The 16591-nt window shown below is 33.6% G+C and overlaps 1 protein-coding gene across 1 annotated transcript; it reads right to left on the reverse strand.

Moving 5' to 3' along the window:
• Positions 1–9002: 9002 nt before the first annotated feature.
• Positions 9003–12128, reverse strand: LOC107812746 (large ribosomal subunit protein uL14). The gene is made up of 4 exons (XM_016637912.2): positions 11972–12128; positions 10449–10733; positions 9950–9991; positions 9003–9279 (listed from the first exon to the last, which is right to left on the reverse strand). The coding sequence occupies exons 1-4, from the start codon at positions 11982–11984 to the stop codon at positions 9197–9199; spliced, it is 423 nt and encodes a 140-aa protein (XP_016493398.1). The 5' UTR covers positions 11985–12128; the 3' UTR covers positions 9003–9196.
• Positions 12129–16591: the final 4463 nt, after the last annotated feature.

Below are 16591 nucleotides of genomic sequence, written 5' to 3' on the forward strand. Positions count from 1 at the left end.
AGGGAAAGGGGGTGGGGATATTTAGGTAAATGTGGATTAGGGTTAGGGAGATGGGATATAAGGAAGGTGGGAAATTATTATGGGTCGTTGATCATTTGAGATCAATGGCCAAGATTGAAATGGGAGTGGGGCGGGTTCAAAACGGGTCGCGACCGGATTTTGTTTTAAGGGTTATTTGGTTTGGGCTACTGAATAGTGTAATGGAGATGGGACAGCTGCTTTGGGCCTGGTTTTGGTCCGAAATTAGCCTAATATTGGGCTAGGAGTTAAAGACACAAAATTGTTTTAAATAAAAAATAATTAATAAATAATAAAATATTACTTATGCAATAAAATGACTGAAAATAATAACTTAACATTTATAAAACATAAAAAATTCTATTGTAGCCTGAATAATGTAATAATTGTAATTATGCATAACATATAGGTTATTATTGCAAAATTACATAAATAACTAAAATATAGATGTAATTATATGAAACAATGTAAAATATTTTAAAACATGTATGTGAGTTTAAAATAACAAATTTGGATGATTACGCTATTCCAAATAATTTAAGAGAATAATTAGTAAATATTCAAGTAATTTAAATGCAAGAAAAAATCAATTTTTTAAAGCTTTAAAATTTTAAAAATAATTATAGAAAATACTTGTATAAATATTGTAAATTAAATAATGATGCAAAATGATATTTTGAAAGTATATATACTTATTTGAAAAATATGAGGGCAAAATTGGGTATCAACATATTAGATTTGATTTGGCTGGATTTTCAAATTGAAATTCGAAGAAGAAGCAGAATAACATACCACATACAAAATATATACAAATTATATATAAAATACATACAAAAGACATATTGTATAAAATTTATATGAAAATTATATTTAAGTTGTATGATGTTGTAATTGTATTTAACTGGGAAAGAAGGATGTATGGAAGATGTAGATAAGTTATAAATAAGTTGTATATTGTATAATTAGTTGTATCAAATTTATTTTTAGTATGTATGCTGATCACGCCCAACTCTAGTCCTAAAAAGGATAAGCGATCGCTATAAATATAATCCGGTCTAAAAGTCCGGAGTCGGATCCCACAGAGAACTAAAGCTTAGCTACAACTGTTCACTGTCACTAAGAAGAAACGCTCGAATAATTCCTAAGTTATAAATATTAAGATTCTTGTATCTAATTAACTAACAAATTAAATTAGTAGATTAACAATTATGGATACTAAGAGTTGGAGACAAGATTAAGGAGGTCTAGAGTTATGATTTCCCCAATTGTCGGAATCCTTCCCCCTACGTCTTGTATAATTTCGCCTAAGAATTCTCTACCGATCGTGAGTACTTTGGGTGTTGTAGCTCTCTCTCGAGCAATTACTATAATTTACTAGACGTATTCTCTCGAACTACGCTAGTCGGCACTAATTCAACGCTCACTACGATCGCACCAAGGTTTTGTTATCTCTTATCCCGCCTTTAAACCCTCCGTATTGATCTCTCACATACATTAGGAGTGATGTTATTCAACAACTACCTAAATATGTACCCTCGCTCAAGCAATACACGCTAAATAGGCGCAGTCGATTGATGGTCATTCAATCAACATCAATAAACACGTAGTTGAACAAGTAGAGAAATTCAAAGGTTAAATTATATTGAACGTAATTAAAAGTCATCCTCCAAGAGGTTCCATCAAACCCTAGATGAGAAAGTTTAGCTACTCATAACCATACTAACAATCATGATAATAATTGAAAGCATTAAAATACAGAGTAAGGAAGAACGGAAGAAAAAACTCTTGTGATTCGTTGCTTCCAAGTATTCTCGTAGCATGTTGTCTCTCCAATAATGTCTTTCTCCTAAGAAATAGGTTTAGAACCCCTTTTTATACATGTTGGGGCGTGTAGGGTCGAAACTACCAAGTCCTAGCCGAATTAGGACGAAATCCGCCCTTAGCCGTCTCGCTTGGCGCCTGGCGCCAACCAGGACACCGAAAGTTTCCACTATTATGCCTTTGGTGTTTTGGTTGGTGCCTGGAACCAACCTGGGCACCAAACTCATACTCCCTCCAAATTCTTCTGTTTTTACTTCACTTTGCATGCAAGATTGCCAAATCACTTCAAATTGACTCCTACCCATATAAACACCATTATTAAGCTCGAGTCATACATATTTACACCAAAGTTAACAAGATTGAGGTATAATACAAGGTAAATTACATGTGAAAACATGGATTTTTAGCCCAAACCCCACACTTAAGCTCTTGCACGTCCTCGAGCAACCTAAAACCTTGCTAACCAAACAATGCACGCAGGACATCATACAATGGAGGAATATTTGGCAATTCAACACACTACACCTATGACCATGGTTGATACCAACAATTGAGCCCTTGCATACGCTTTCATACCTTTCCCAACTTTCACATGCCGGAATATTAGTGACCAATTAAAAACACTCAAACAACCTGCCCATAACTACCCAACCTCAAAACCGACTCGTCGCCAATAAGCACTTTCAACACGTGCACTCACCCAAAAAGAGATGTTTAATATTGTCACCTATCCATCATAGACTCATGTGCCTCACCAAATAATAAGATGGTATTTCGTCCATACATTCAAATATGCATTCGAATATAATTTAAGGACATCACATATATGAACAAAGAACCACTCACTCTCACAAAGAAATTCATGTGCACTCCATGGTTGTACCATAGGCTTTCCCATAATGTATATATCCACTAATCTAATCTCGCAAAGTCTAAGATCAGTTAGGTCTTTACGGGTTATAATGTAAGATAAGGGACATGTAGGATATATTTTGGGTATAGTGACTAACCCTCCTAAGCACTTTAATACACTACACTTAACTTTAAAATACACACTTTTTATGACCAATTCAAGCAATGGCATGAAACCATATATACTTGGCCCTTCTTCTTTAAGCACAACTATGCATTCACTAGCCCGGATCACGATGAATAGGAGGTGTATTTTCTATATATACATATATACTTTCTTTCTTTTTTCTTCAACACTCTCCATAAATTTAGGTTGCCCCGCTAATGATCTTCCAAAACATACATGCACATTTGGCCTTTATATGGTTCCACTCAAAAGCTTCCCCAACTCTCACCTTACTCTTCTAGCGACTTGAGTGCTTCCAAAGGTAAAGGTTTGAAAAGATATAATTAAGAAAAAAATAGGAATCGACTTGTAATGTGGTGCCAAAGAAAAGTCTTATAGGCTCAAATGGGCTATCTACGGATAATTTTATATATGGTGGCATAATAGCTCAATGGACAATCAAAGAACCGCCTACATCATCTCTTAGACTCACAAAGCTTACTTATTTCGCTTCAACTAGCACACATGGCAAGTTCTAGACAAACATGTGATAGCACAGAATGTAATCAACATCTCACATCACACAATGCACATGACCCCAATCGGTACAACCCATTCCAACTCTCTAGTTTAGGCAAGTCACAAAGTCAAGAAGTTTTAAGCAATAAAGCACTACATGAACAATGAGTCAGGTAACTGAGAGAAAGCGTCACAGACATGCGATTCAATCTTTCACGGCATCAATTTTTCATTAAAACATGTTAGGAAGATAATTTGTATACTATGGCCTAACAATGCTAGCATCAACAGGTCAAAAGGCATATAGAACACTCAAGTTTTCTTCCCGCAATTTTCTAAAAATAAAACTTACCCAGTTCAAGTTACATCCCCTAGAAAAGAACCGATGCCAAAAGAAAAATCAAGGAGGATTATTATCTACCTAAGACTAACTAAAAATAAAACAAAAATAATTTCCATCGGACCTTAATCCCTTAAGAAAGCTGTCCAAGAGATCCATCGATAGGAAAACTCTAAAAAAAATATTTTCTTTTTTTTAGTCAAACTAAGACAACTAAAATATCATAGAAAATCATTCAAAAAATCTCTTCACCCCACACTTAAAATTATGTATTGTCCCCAATGCAAATCATAAATAACAAAAAGGTGAAAGAAACTCCATGTAGGCCAAAGGCCGAAGCATTAGCAGCTCATGGGATACTCAGACTTCTCCCAGGCCTGGTCCTTTGTGCGGGCACCCCACACTTAGTTCTAACCATCTCACTTACTTTTGCTTTCTTCCAATGGCCTTGATTCTCATGATCCTAGAGAAATCAAAAACAACAATACAAGAATAATACAATAATAAAAAAAAATGAAAAAAAGAAGTAAAGCTAAGTTGCCTCCCAAGAAGCGCTTAATTTAACGTCGCGACACTACGCGAATTATTTTCTGCCTCCACTTCGAACTTATGAATAGGACCCCAAGTTTTGATTCTACTCTATGATCATGCTCTTGGGGCAATACAAATTATTGCGGGCCAAAAATTAAGTGATTCTTTATGCACTTTTTGGCTTTCAACCGAGGAGTGTCACACTGCCTAGACAACCTTGAAAATTTTAGAATATAGGGCTTATCCACCCCTTCCTTTGACTCTTGCATTGGCTCATACAGATCAATTTCCATACCTCCTTCCTAGCACAATGTCTAAAAATGATTGGAGTGAGGACCAATGCATTCAAACTGAAAATTCAACTTGTTATCGACCTCCTCTTCTTGCCACAAACTAGAATCAATTAAAATTTTATTTGCAAGGTCCTCAGTCGACTCCAGTATCACTTTTTCAACATCGACATCATCAAATTCTAGTTTGTTGGTTTGTTCATATTCTACTCTCAACTCCTCCATTATAATGGCAATTTCTGCAGACAATTCATGCTCTTCTTGGCTACTATCCACAATGTAAGCTTGTTGCGCTTTACAAGGTTCAATTAGTTTATTCGCTTGTTGCGCTTTACTAGTTGACTCACTTGAGACTCCAAGTTGTGAATAGTTACCTCTTGCCTTTGTATCTGCAGTGGTTTCTCATCATATTGTACCACAACGCACTTCAACATATCCATGATCTCCTTCAGGTCAGTATTCCCAGATTCTTTGTTCCTATTAACTTCACAAGAAAAAGTAGAACCATCATCATAAGGAGTTGGGGGAGGATAAGGAAGACCAAAAGTAGAAGTATCAACACTAAAACTTCCATAATTCCAAGATGTCATGTTTCTCAAATCAACAAGTAAAATAAAATAAAGTTTAAAAAAAAGAACAAAATAAAATAAAAGTTCAAACTTGAAACCTAGCAATATGTACAACTACATCAACACCGTTAGTTCCCCGACAACGGCGCCAAAATTTGATCACGCCCAACTCTAGTCCTAAAAAGGATAAGTGGTCACTGCAAATATAACCCGATCTAAAAGTCTAGAGTCGAATCCCACAGAGAACTAAGGCTTAGCTACAATTGTTTAATATCACTAAGAAGACACGCTCGAATAATTCCTAAGTTATAAATATTAAGATTCTTGTATCCAATTAACTAACAAATTAAATTAGTAGATTAACAACTAGGGATATTAAGGGTTGGAGACAAGATTAAGGAGGTCTAAAGTTATGATTTCCCCAATCGTTGGAATCCTTCCTGCTATAAACTCTATAATTTCGCCTAAGTATTCTCTACCGATCGTGAATACTTTGGGTGTTGTAGCTCTCTCTCGAGCAACTACTATAATTTACTAGACGTATTCTCTCGAACTACGCTAGCTGGCACTAATTCATCGCTCACTACAATCGCACCAAGGTTTCGTTATCTCTAATCCTGCCTTTAAACCCTCCGCATTGATCTCTCACATACATTAGGAGTGATGTTATTCAACAACTGCCTAAATATATACCCTTGCTCAAGCAATACACACTAAATAGGAACAGTCAATTGATGGCCATTCAATCTACATCAATAAATACGTAATTGAACAAGTAGAGAAATCCAAAGGCTAAATTATATTAAACGTAATTAAAAGTCATCTTCCAAGAGGTTCCATCAAACTCTAGATGAGAAAGTTTAGCTACTCATAACCATACTAACAATCATGATAATAATTGAAAGCATTAAAATACAGAGTAAGGAAGAACGAAAGAGAAAACTCTTGTGATTCGTTACTTCCAAGTGTTCTCGTAGCCTTTTGTCTCTCCAATAATGTCTCTCTCCTAAGAAATAGGTTTAGAACCCTTTTTATATATGTTGGGGGCGTGTAGGGTCAAAACTATCAAGTCCTAAGCGAATTAGGATGAAATCCGCCTTTAGCCATCTCGCTTGGCGCCTGGCGCCAACTAGGACACTGAAAGTTTCCACTATTATGCCTTTGGCGTTTTGGTTGGTGCTTGGCACCAACTTGGGCACCAATCTCATACTCCCTCCAAATTCTTCTGTTTTTACTTCACTTTGCATGCAAGCTTGCCAAATCACTTCAAATTGACTCCTACACATATAAGTACCATTATTAAGCTCGAGTCACAAATATTTACCAAAGTTAACAAGATTGAGGTATATGCAAGGCAAATTACATGCGTAAATATGGATTTTTAGCCTAACATCGTATGTTGTTGTAGATATATTAAATTTTGTATGAAATTTATTTTAAATTTGTATGTTGTTGTACCATACATTATTCTATTTTTAAAATAGGTAATTATGGCAGAGAGAGAGAGAAGAGTTGTGCTAAGTATGACTTAAATAGGTAACATACAACTAGAAGGAGTCTTATATAGATGGAAGGATAATTTGAACTGTGTTCCCTTCAGTTACACCCTTTTTCAAGCAAAAAATCCTCTAATTTAAGGCACTAATAATGGATTGTACATAAATTATAAGAAAAGCTTGTTTGGACAGGTAATATATAAAACTTGGACAGTTTTAGTAAATAAGTTTCAAATATTGTATAGAAAGGAAAACATTCCAAGAAGTATTGGACTCTGGAGGTCGACCCAAAAAGCATTTAATTAGGTTCCTCTCAGGAAATTACACTCAATGACCTTGGAAATTGCTGGTCTTAAACTTTTGGGGCCCGTTTGTCTTATAGGTGAACCTTCAAAGTCAAAAATCAAAAAATTTATCCATGGGCCAAGTAAGGTCACAAGTGTAAGACCAACCATTTCTTAGGTCATTTTTGTAAATCACCTTGTCCCCCTCACTCCTTTTAAGTACACCGGAAAACTTTCAAATCTAGCAAACTGCTCATACAATTATATAACGACTACATAATACTCCGTTGGTAATTTTTTGAAGAATTAACCTAAATAGTCGTTCACCCAACTACTTAAACTAAAAATAGTCGGTGGATTAATAATATATGTATAACTGTGTATAATCAGTATACAATCTATATATACCGATTAAAAAATGAGCATTGAATCCAACCGGCTATTTGTGTAGAGATCCCTAATTTTTCATCTATGCTTTTAGTTTGTGAATACAACATCAGTAAGAACAATGTATAAAGTAGTTAAATCATCATGATTGTAAATAAATGATTCAGCATAATATTCTGTATCAAACATGAAAATATCACCAGCTAACTATTGCTAACTTATGGCTAAGCATAATCTTGGCATCCAACTCATGATATCAAGAAATGGAGATAGCTTCTACTCTTCATGCTTCAGCTGGGTGTCTTGTCGACTTGCATATACCTCGACCATTTCATCGAATGACTGCTACTTCCAATTAGGACATTTACCGGTTAACTATGCTTACCATGATTTAAACAGATAAAAGAAATTACCCAACATGAAATTTTATTAAGGAACTAAAGGTGAAGGGTGTTCCTTAAAGCATCCATCCTCAAAATTCTAAGAGTAGTTGTAAGCATCATAGCTAAAGCACACAGAGTTTCTTCGACATCCAAGGGTTTGGGTTTGTCTCCACCGAAATTTGAACTTCAAAACCTACTTTCTAATAATGCACAGTGCTTGGAAACCATTCATCCTTACTCTTCATCCTACATTGACCAGCGTAACAACAGAGTTATCTGGTACATGTGCTAAAACATTCCATCTCCGCCACCACTTCAACATTTGGATCTTCTTCAACCTTGTTGGACTCAAGATTTTCATCCCTTCACCTACTTATGAATTCAAGATAATCTATTGTGCCTTCAATTTAGGGGACTTTAACCACAATTTTTCAAAGAGTGGACGATTTTTGTATATAGAAGGGGACTGGTCCTCTTTTGGAATATTCTTAACACTATATATAGATGGATAATATTCTCTCAATAAGAAATGAGTCAAATGACATCCCCACTCTTCAAAAAAGTGGAGATCTGCCATGTGCTTTTTAAGTATAAGGATTCTATATGTAGGCAACTAGGCATCAGGTTCACTAATATTGGATGTCATTTTCAAATTTTCAGTGAGTGGAGAATAGTTGCGATCAATACCAACTGGTCAAACAAAAATATGCTTCCAGTATAGTGGTCTCTACCATGGGGTAGAAGGCTCCCTATCATATACAACTATTTTTATAGGATCGAATTTAAGACCTATGATAAATATAAAGGATAGTTAACATCCCATCACAATAGATCCATTCAATACTTCTTCTATGTATACATCCCACTCTCTATTTGACTTTTCGTTTTGCTCTATTATGGATAGTTACTTTGCAAATTCACTTTCTTTCCCTATTCATTGGATTAATGGAAACAAAGATATATGAAAAAACGATCTCCATTTTCAATCAATCATTTGTAGCCCTAAAACACTGGTGGTTGCTTGAGAAAAAACATATTCTACTCTTATTGTTACAACCAAGTAGGGGTGCAGTAGAATTTGTTCTAGTTGAATGAATAAATTTTACTGTGAATTTGTATATCTTTTAGTAAGTCAATGCTATGTTACAATTATTTTGGACAAAATGGAGTAATTTTTAGTTGGTAAGAATTGGGTTATGAGTTATGACTCGCTACTCAACCCAATTAATCCAAGTAAAAGACAAATATCTTAATGCCAATGCTCCTTAACTTTATATATCATGCGATATATAGCAAAACCTTTGGAGTTTGTTTCGTATAGAACTACGAAAGTGTTAGAAAATCAATGAATTCAACTTCTTTCCTTTTACTCGTAATAAACACACCAACAAGAAAAGGAAACAGTGATGTCCTACATAGATGAAAACTTTTGGAGTAAAGCAAAATTCTCATAGCCAGTTGTACTAATAATTCTTACCAAGAAAAGAACTCCCTGATATTCAAAAACTCAAATAAACTATTGGAGAACACAATTTTCAAACTAAACGATAGCATTGGCAGCACTTGCAATCCTTGGCCAAAGATCAGCACACTCTTTCCCAATGGGACCAGTAATGGCAGATCCTACATAACAGAAAAAAATACATGGTAAGAACCACATAGACCAGCTTGCAAAATGCAGATTCAACTAGGCATTGATAATCAAACGATAAAACTCTTATTAGTTGAATAGTTTACTCTCAAGAGTCACTTAATGAGCAGTTTTGGAATTGCGGGATTGATAGATGCTACAGTTGATGGATCAATTACTTTATATCTGCCACTTGCTTTGTTAGTGTAGTCTGTGTGATAGTTAAACCAACTTGATAACCACAATTACACTGATTGTCAAGTTATGAAAAGACTTTTCATAGGACTAATGGGTGTTTGTATAAATGGTCAGACACTTCAAAAAATAATACTCACTCCGTGCCAATTTATGTGACAGGGTTTAAGAAAGTGAGAAAGAAAGACTTTGAAATTTGTGGTAAAAAACAAATCGTAGATATTTGGGTACTTGTAAATCGATTCATTAGGGAAAAGTAGGAACTCTAAAGATAAAGGTTTCTAAATGAGAAAATGTGACATTTTTTGGGACATATTAAAAAGGAAAGAATGACATGTAAATTGGGCAGGAGAAAATTATAGTCTTCAAAAACAAAGATACAGAAGTAAAATTGTTTTTAAAGGTAACTTTAGTGATCTCTTTGCCTTTGAAATAGCAATAAAGTCTACTCAATGTAAAATAACTTACCCTTCATTTCACCCTTGGGATTCACAATTACACCAGCATTATCTGCACAAATAAAAGAGAAGCATCAGAAGACAAGTTTTCATTTATTGTGCAGACCCCTCTAACAGCCGCTCCAAAACACTCAATAATTCAGTGAACTATCCAGATACATGTAATAATCATGTAAGGAACCAATATAAAAACAGAGAGAAGAAGAATACAGGTAATATAATAGAAGAAGAAGAATAACAAGACAACAGCAGCAACGAAGACAAATATGAATCCAGTAATTTATAATTATGAAATGATATATGCAGCTACACTTTATCTCTACACGGACAAACAACTTGCTAACTAGAATGAAAAGACTCCCAACAAACACTAGAACTAATGAAAACCCAAAACTGAAATTATAGTGCTTTTGGAAAAGGTTAAACAAAACAAAACAGCAAACTCACAATATGAAGAAAAGCAAATAAATTTCAAAACAACAAAAACAATTAAGGATATCTGAAAATACCTTCAAAGTACATGAAAACACCGTCCTTTCGGCGCCACGGCTTGCGCTGACGAACAACGACAGCAGGCATAACCTTCTTCCTGAGATCAGGCTTACCCTTCTTCACAGTGGCCATAACCATGTCACCCACACAAGCTGAAGGCAACCTGTTAAGCCTTCCCTTGATACCCTTCACTGAAATGATATAAAGGTTCTTTGCACCAGTGTTATCGGCACAGTTAATAGTTGCAGCCACCGGTAAACCCAACGACATCCTGAACTTGTTCCCAGCGGAACCTCCACGTCCTAAAATCACATTTTAAAATAACTAGTCAATCAACTGGTCACAATTTCAAACTAGCCGGATTAGACTACACTAATCATTTGTACATGTTCCACTCTATTAGGCTCATAAACTACATTTTAAGGATTTAATTAATCAGTCAATCACAACTAGTCAACTAGTTGTAGATGAAAGAATTGTACATGTACCACTCTATTAACCTCAAAAATTAGATTTTAAAACATTTAATCAACCATAGTTCAATCTCAATCAAGTCGGCACCGGTTAAATCAATCAGCTACTCTATTAGGCTCATTTCAGTATAATATGACTAACTATTCACAATCAATCAATCAACTAAGCTACAATCCCAAAAACTAATGGGGTTCGACAATATAAAACATCAGTACATGAAGCATCTATACATGTTCAACTCTATCAGGCTTCTCATTTCATTCTAATACTGATAAATAAATTTGTTTTCAAATGGTAAATTAAGAGTTATATAAATTAAAAGCTCCCTAAATCTTCACACTTTCTACATTAAATTTCAGAAATTTCAAAAAATACATGAGTTCAAACAACAAAAATGCAGAAAGAATTTCCAAAGAACAGATAGTGATTGCTTTCATGTACATGTTGTTCCACTCTATTAGGCTTCAAATTTCATTCTATGACAGATAATATAAATCTGTTTTCTAAGATTATATAAATTAAAGTTCACTAAAATCTCACACTTTTTACATTACACTTACAAAAAAACGAAATAATAGGATTTATACAAATTAAGTATTTCAATTCCAAATTAGTTAGAGTCGACTATATGAAACATTGGTACATGCTCTACTATATTAGGCTCATTTCATTCTAATACCAATAAATAAATTTGCTCTAAGGTAAATTAGGATTTAGACGAACTAAAACTAACCTAATCTCACACTCAACCTTACATTGTCAAGAAAATTGAAAAAATTGCATGAGATCAAATAGTAAATATACAAAGAGAAATTCCATAGAACAGATAGCGATTGCTTTTATGTACACGTTCTACTTCTATTAGACTTCTCATTTCATTCTAATACTGATAAATAAACTGCTTTCTAAAGTTATATAAATTATAGGTTTCCTAAATCTCACACTTACAATATATAATCAATTTTTTTTTATATAAAAAAAAAATAAACAATACATGAGATCAAGCAATAAAAGTACACATGGAATTGTTATAGAATGATAGAAGAGATAAGAGATCGAATTGTACCTCGCTTCGACATTGTTGGACGGTGTTGTTCTTCACACACTCTCTTACCTGTGAGAAAGCTACAGAAGAGGGAGGCGTTAGGATTTTATATGCAAAGGTGCCTAGGGTTTTTCTTTGGCCCATTTCTCTATCGAGATCGTTTGGCCCATTGCCTGATTTGAATTTGAGGCCTGTTGAGTGGCCTAGTGTAATTCTACGGCGGCATTTTTACCTATACGTAATACATTAGAAACTTATTTACCCTCAGTATTTAGGTTTTAACTTAATTATAAGTAAATATATAATTTACCAATTATATATAAATTAGTATTAATGAGTATCCCAATATATTAGGAATTCAATAGGAAATTCCCTCTTCGATCTCTCTCTCTTCGTCTCTCCCTCATTCTCTATCAGTATTCTTATATTAATATCTTCGTGTGTATTAACTGAAGAACTGATACTAATGTTAAGTGAAAAGAAAAAAAAAGATTAGTACCTAACAAAGTTCTTGCTTCAGATCCTATGAAAACGAGGAAGTAAATAAGAAAGAAATTAGTTATGATGAAGAGACCCATTTTAGTTATCATTCGTTTAGCTTTTTGGAATCAATAAATAAAATAGTATTAATTAAAAGCGAGTAGATTGAATTGAAAACTATGTTAATCCATTAAAAACTCCATTGACAGCCATTAAAAATGTTTAAAGCTTTGAATTCGAAAATGGAATTTTATGAAATTATTTTTTGTTTGGATTGAGTGTTGTTGCAAATGATTGGGAATATCCGTTGGAGTTTACATCTCAAATTTGAGATAATTTGGTAAAGATTCGAGGTGGTTTTGGCTGAAATTTCAAATTGAAACTCAAAAAAGAATGGCATCAAATTGTATATATTTTGTATGTCGAATGTCGATACGGTATACAAAATATCTACAATTTACATAGTTGTATATAAATTGTATGTAAATTATAGTTTTTGACCGGATTCTGTACCAACAATGTGTATTTATGTTGTAGATAAATTTTAGATTTTGACCGAATTTATATATTTTTTGTAAAAAACTTTTGTTACTTCCTATAAATATGAAAACTTAGACAAAACCGGATAAATAAGTTTAAAATCTTGTATATATACGAAAAAGTCTCTTCCTTTGTTTGTGTAGTACAAACTAGCTGACGGATGTACAATATATATATATATATATATATATATATATATATATATAGAGAGAGAGAGAGAGGGGGGCTAGAAAAAGTAAATAATAAATTCGATATGCTATTCGTGTAAAGGTTCCTTGTTATTTTTGTAGAAATGGCACTGAGTAGCCACTTATAGGACTGTTATTTAAGTCTTAGCCAGCGTTTGCAAATTATTTAGTGTTTAGCCATAGCTTAAAACATTGGTAGATATTGCTTCTTCTCGTTTTTTAGTTCTTGTTTTGAAGCTCAGCTTTTTAAGATATTATGTTTTGAAGTTTGATTTTTTTAACTCAAAACTTCAGACAGTCTATTCAATTCAAACTTTAGAATTTTAGTTTTAGACATATGCAAGAATATGACGCAAAAACTCATCATATTGCTTATGATGCTTGCTCTTTGGGTTTTTAATCATGTGTAAATCCCTTGTGTCATGTATTAAAAATCATATTTCACTCTAACTTGTTTGTTAGTTATAAAATTGTCCATATTGTATTATAGTAGTTGCAAAACTTTATAGGATGATATAATCTAGTTTCAACGGACATGAATCAAGAAAAATTTGAACTAAAGCTCTTTAATAATCTCTAAATTTAATCTAAAGTTCTCGAAACAGTAAATTAATTTCAAAATCACGGTATTCGTAGAGTCAAACAATATAATTTAGCAAGTATTTTGCTTCTGCGTCACACATCGCATCGGAGCAGGATGGATGAAGTGGAGGCTCGCTTTTGGTATCTTGTGCGATAAAAATGTGCTATTGAAACTTAAAGGTAAGTTCTACAAAGTTGTAGGTATACCAACTATGTTTTATGGGGAAGAGTATTGGCCAATCAAGAACTCTCATGTACAGGAGATGAAAGTAGCTGAAATAAGGATGTTGAGATGCATGGTATACCAACTATGTTATATGGGGCAGATTATTGGCCACTCAAGAACTCTCATGTCCATGAGATGAAAGTAGCTTAAATGAGAATGTTGAGATGCATGTGTGGGCATACCAGGTTAGATAAAATTAGGAATGAAACTATTCCGGATAAGGTGGGAGTGGCCCCCGTGCAGGATAAGATGCGGGAGGCAAGGCTAAGATGGCTCGGGCATGTTAAGAAGAGAAGCACAGATACCCTAGTTAGGAGGTGTGAGAGGTTGGCCTTGGCGGGTATGAGAAAGGGTAGAGAGGTAGGCAGAGAAGTATTGGAAAGTGGTGATCATGCGGGATATAGCGCAACTTGAGCTTACCGAATACATGACACTTGATAGGAGTACGTGGATATCGAGAAATAGGGTAGAATATTATTAGGTAGTCGGGTGTTCCCCTTTGTCTTCCTTAGTTCAGGAGTATTTGTGTTAGTATGATATCGTTTTATCCTTATATTACTATTACAACATACAACTCTTTTGTTATCTTGATTTCGATTTTCTTAATATCTTGTACTGTTATTACTTGTTGTCAGTATTTTTTATTTATTTATCTGAGGTTCTATCGGAAACAGTCTATCTGCCCTCCTAGGACATGAATAAATATTTTGCTTGTGAAAATCCGCTGGGCTACTATTTTGTTAAGTATTTTCTGGTGCTTAAATAATTTATGCACATTCTAGGAATACATTTTATTAGGAAGAGAAAAAGAATCACTATTTCTTCACATATTTGACAAGAAATATAGGGAATACCTAGACAATCTAGATTGAAATGTGAAGCACTAATCATTCAATTGTATCACCTTAATTGCCAATCTATACATTTGTAGACACAAATATTTTAATCAATTAATGCTTTTGTCTTAATTTACGTGGCATATTTTTTCTTGTTAGTTTGTAGACAGAATTGTATATTTTTAAAAAAATTAAATTTAAAATTCTCAATTTACTCTTAATAAAATAATTTATAGTCACATAAATACCTAAGATTTGTCTAAATAGTCTCATCGAGATTTTAACTAAGTCAATACCAAAATTTGCGGTTAAATTCTTTCATGTACTTCATCATAGAATTTCTAAAACTCATAATTTATTTTAGATCATAAATCTTTAAAGGTGCTTATCGGACGGATCAGGCGAATAATTACGCTTAACTGTTCGGCTTAATGGTTATAGAATTATGAATATAGTAATCCGCTAGCCATCTAATAACACAACAGACGGATTGTATCAGATTAACAATTATCGGGCGATTATCGGGCGGCTTATCGGCTAAACCAAATAGGAATTTTTTGAACAATCATTCAATCAATACCAAACAGTTTCAAATCAATACAAATTTTTTAATACCATCTAAGATCTAACCAAACGGTATTTTTGCCCTCTTTGTTCAAGTAGTTCAAGAATGAAAGGGCATAGTGAAAGAAGGGAAAGATATCTTTCAAAAATTGAAGAGTCTTCAACACTACTCATACTGTCATACAGGTATTAACCAAATTTTTAATACCATCAAGACTACTCATACAAACATACACATATTAGTCATTGATATTTCGATTTTTCGACTTCTCGGTTCTCAATTCAAGAGAGAGACGGGACTGACGACTTCTCTGCCTCTGGTGGTTGCAGACAATTGAGAATTAGAAAATAAAAATTAGGGATTTAGCCATTTAAAATTTCAACAGAACATTGTATACATAGGGGTAAAAGTGTAAATATAAAAAATTTAAACGGGTTAACGGTTTACCCGATAAGAAAATTGAGTAATCCTCCCCTAAACCGTTAACCCGTTAATTATAAAATCTCAATCTGTTCATCATTCATTACCCCGATAATCCGATACCAATAAGCCAATAAGCCATCAGTTCGATTCGGTTAACATTTTCTGTTCGATTTTGAATAACCCTATAAATCTTAAAAGTCTTTAATTTTTTGCGGTACCCAATCAAATAATATCACATAAATTATAGACCAATCGAGTAACTCATTACTGACTTTTCCTACCCTCCAGGTCACTCGAATTTGGATTTGAAGCAGATATATTAGAGAATAAAGTCCTTAAAACATCAAATAATTTTGACTTATATTAATTTATAGTGCAAATAATGTCTTTACTATTGTATTTTCTATTGAAGCAGATAAACTATTTTATTTTCTAATGTTAGTAATATCACATTGTTTGAAAAAATATTTTTAGTTATTTTTCAGGTGAAATATAGTTTTAAAAAATATTTTTTAAACCAGTCACATCAAATAGCAAATTTTAAGTTGTTTTATTATTGGTAGTTAATCATCCTTAATCAAAAATACGGAGTTGAAGTTTTGAGAATGAAAAAATATTCGGATAAGGAGTGTTTCTTTCTTTATTTAGCTTAGACGGTGTAAATTAGAACTTCAATACAAATATCAAACTCCGAATAAGTATACATACTTATTCCGGACAAAAGACAGCCCGGTACACTCGAAAGATTCGGGGAAGATATGAAGTATAAAAGGTTATTTCTACGGCTAAACAATGTTAGTA

This window comes from Nicotiana tabacum, chromosome 17, assembly GCF_000715075.1.
Source record: "Nicotiana tabacum cultivar K326 chromosome 17, ASM71507v2, whole genome shotgun sequence".
Classification (NCBI taxonomy): domain Eukaryota; kingdom Viridiplantae; phylum Streptophyta; class Magnoliopsida; order Solanales; family Solanaceae; genus Nicotiana; species Nicotiana tabacum.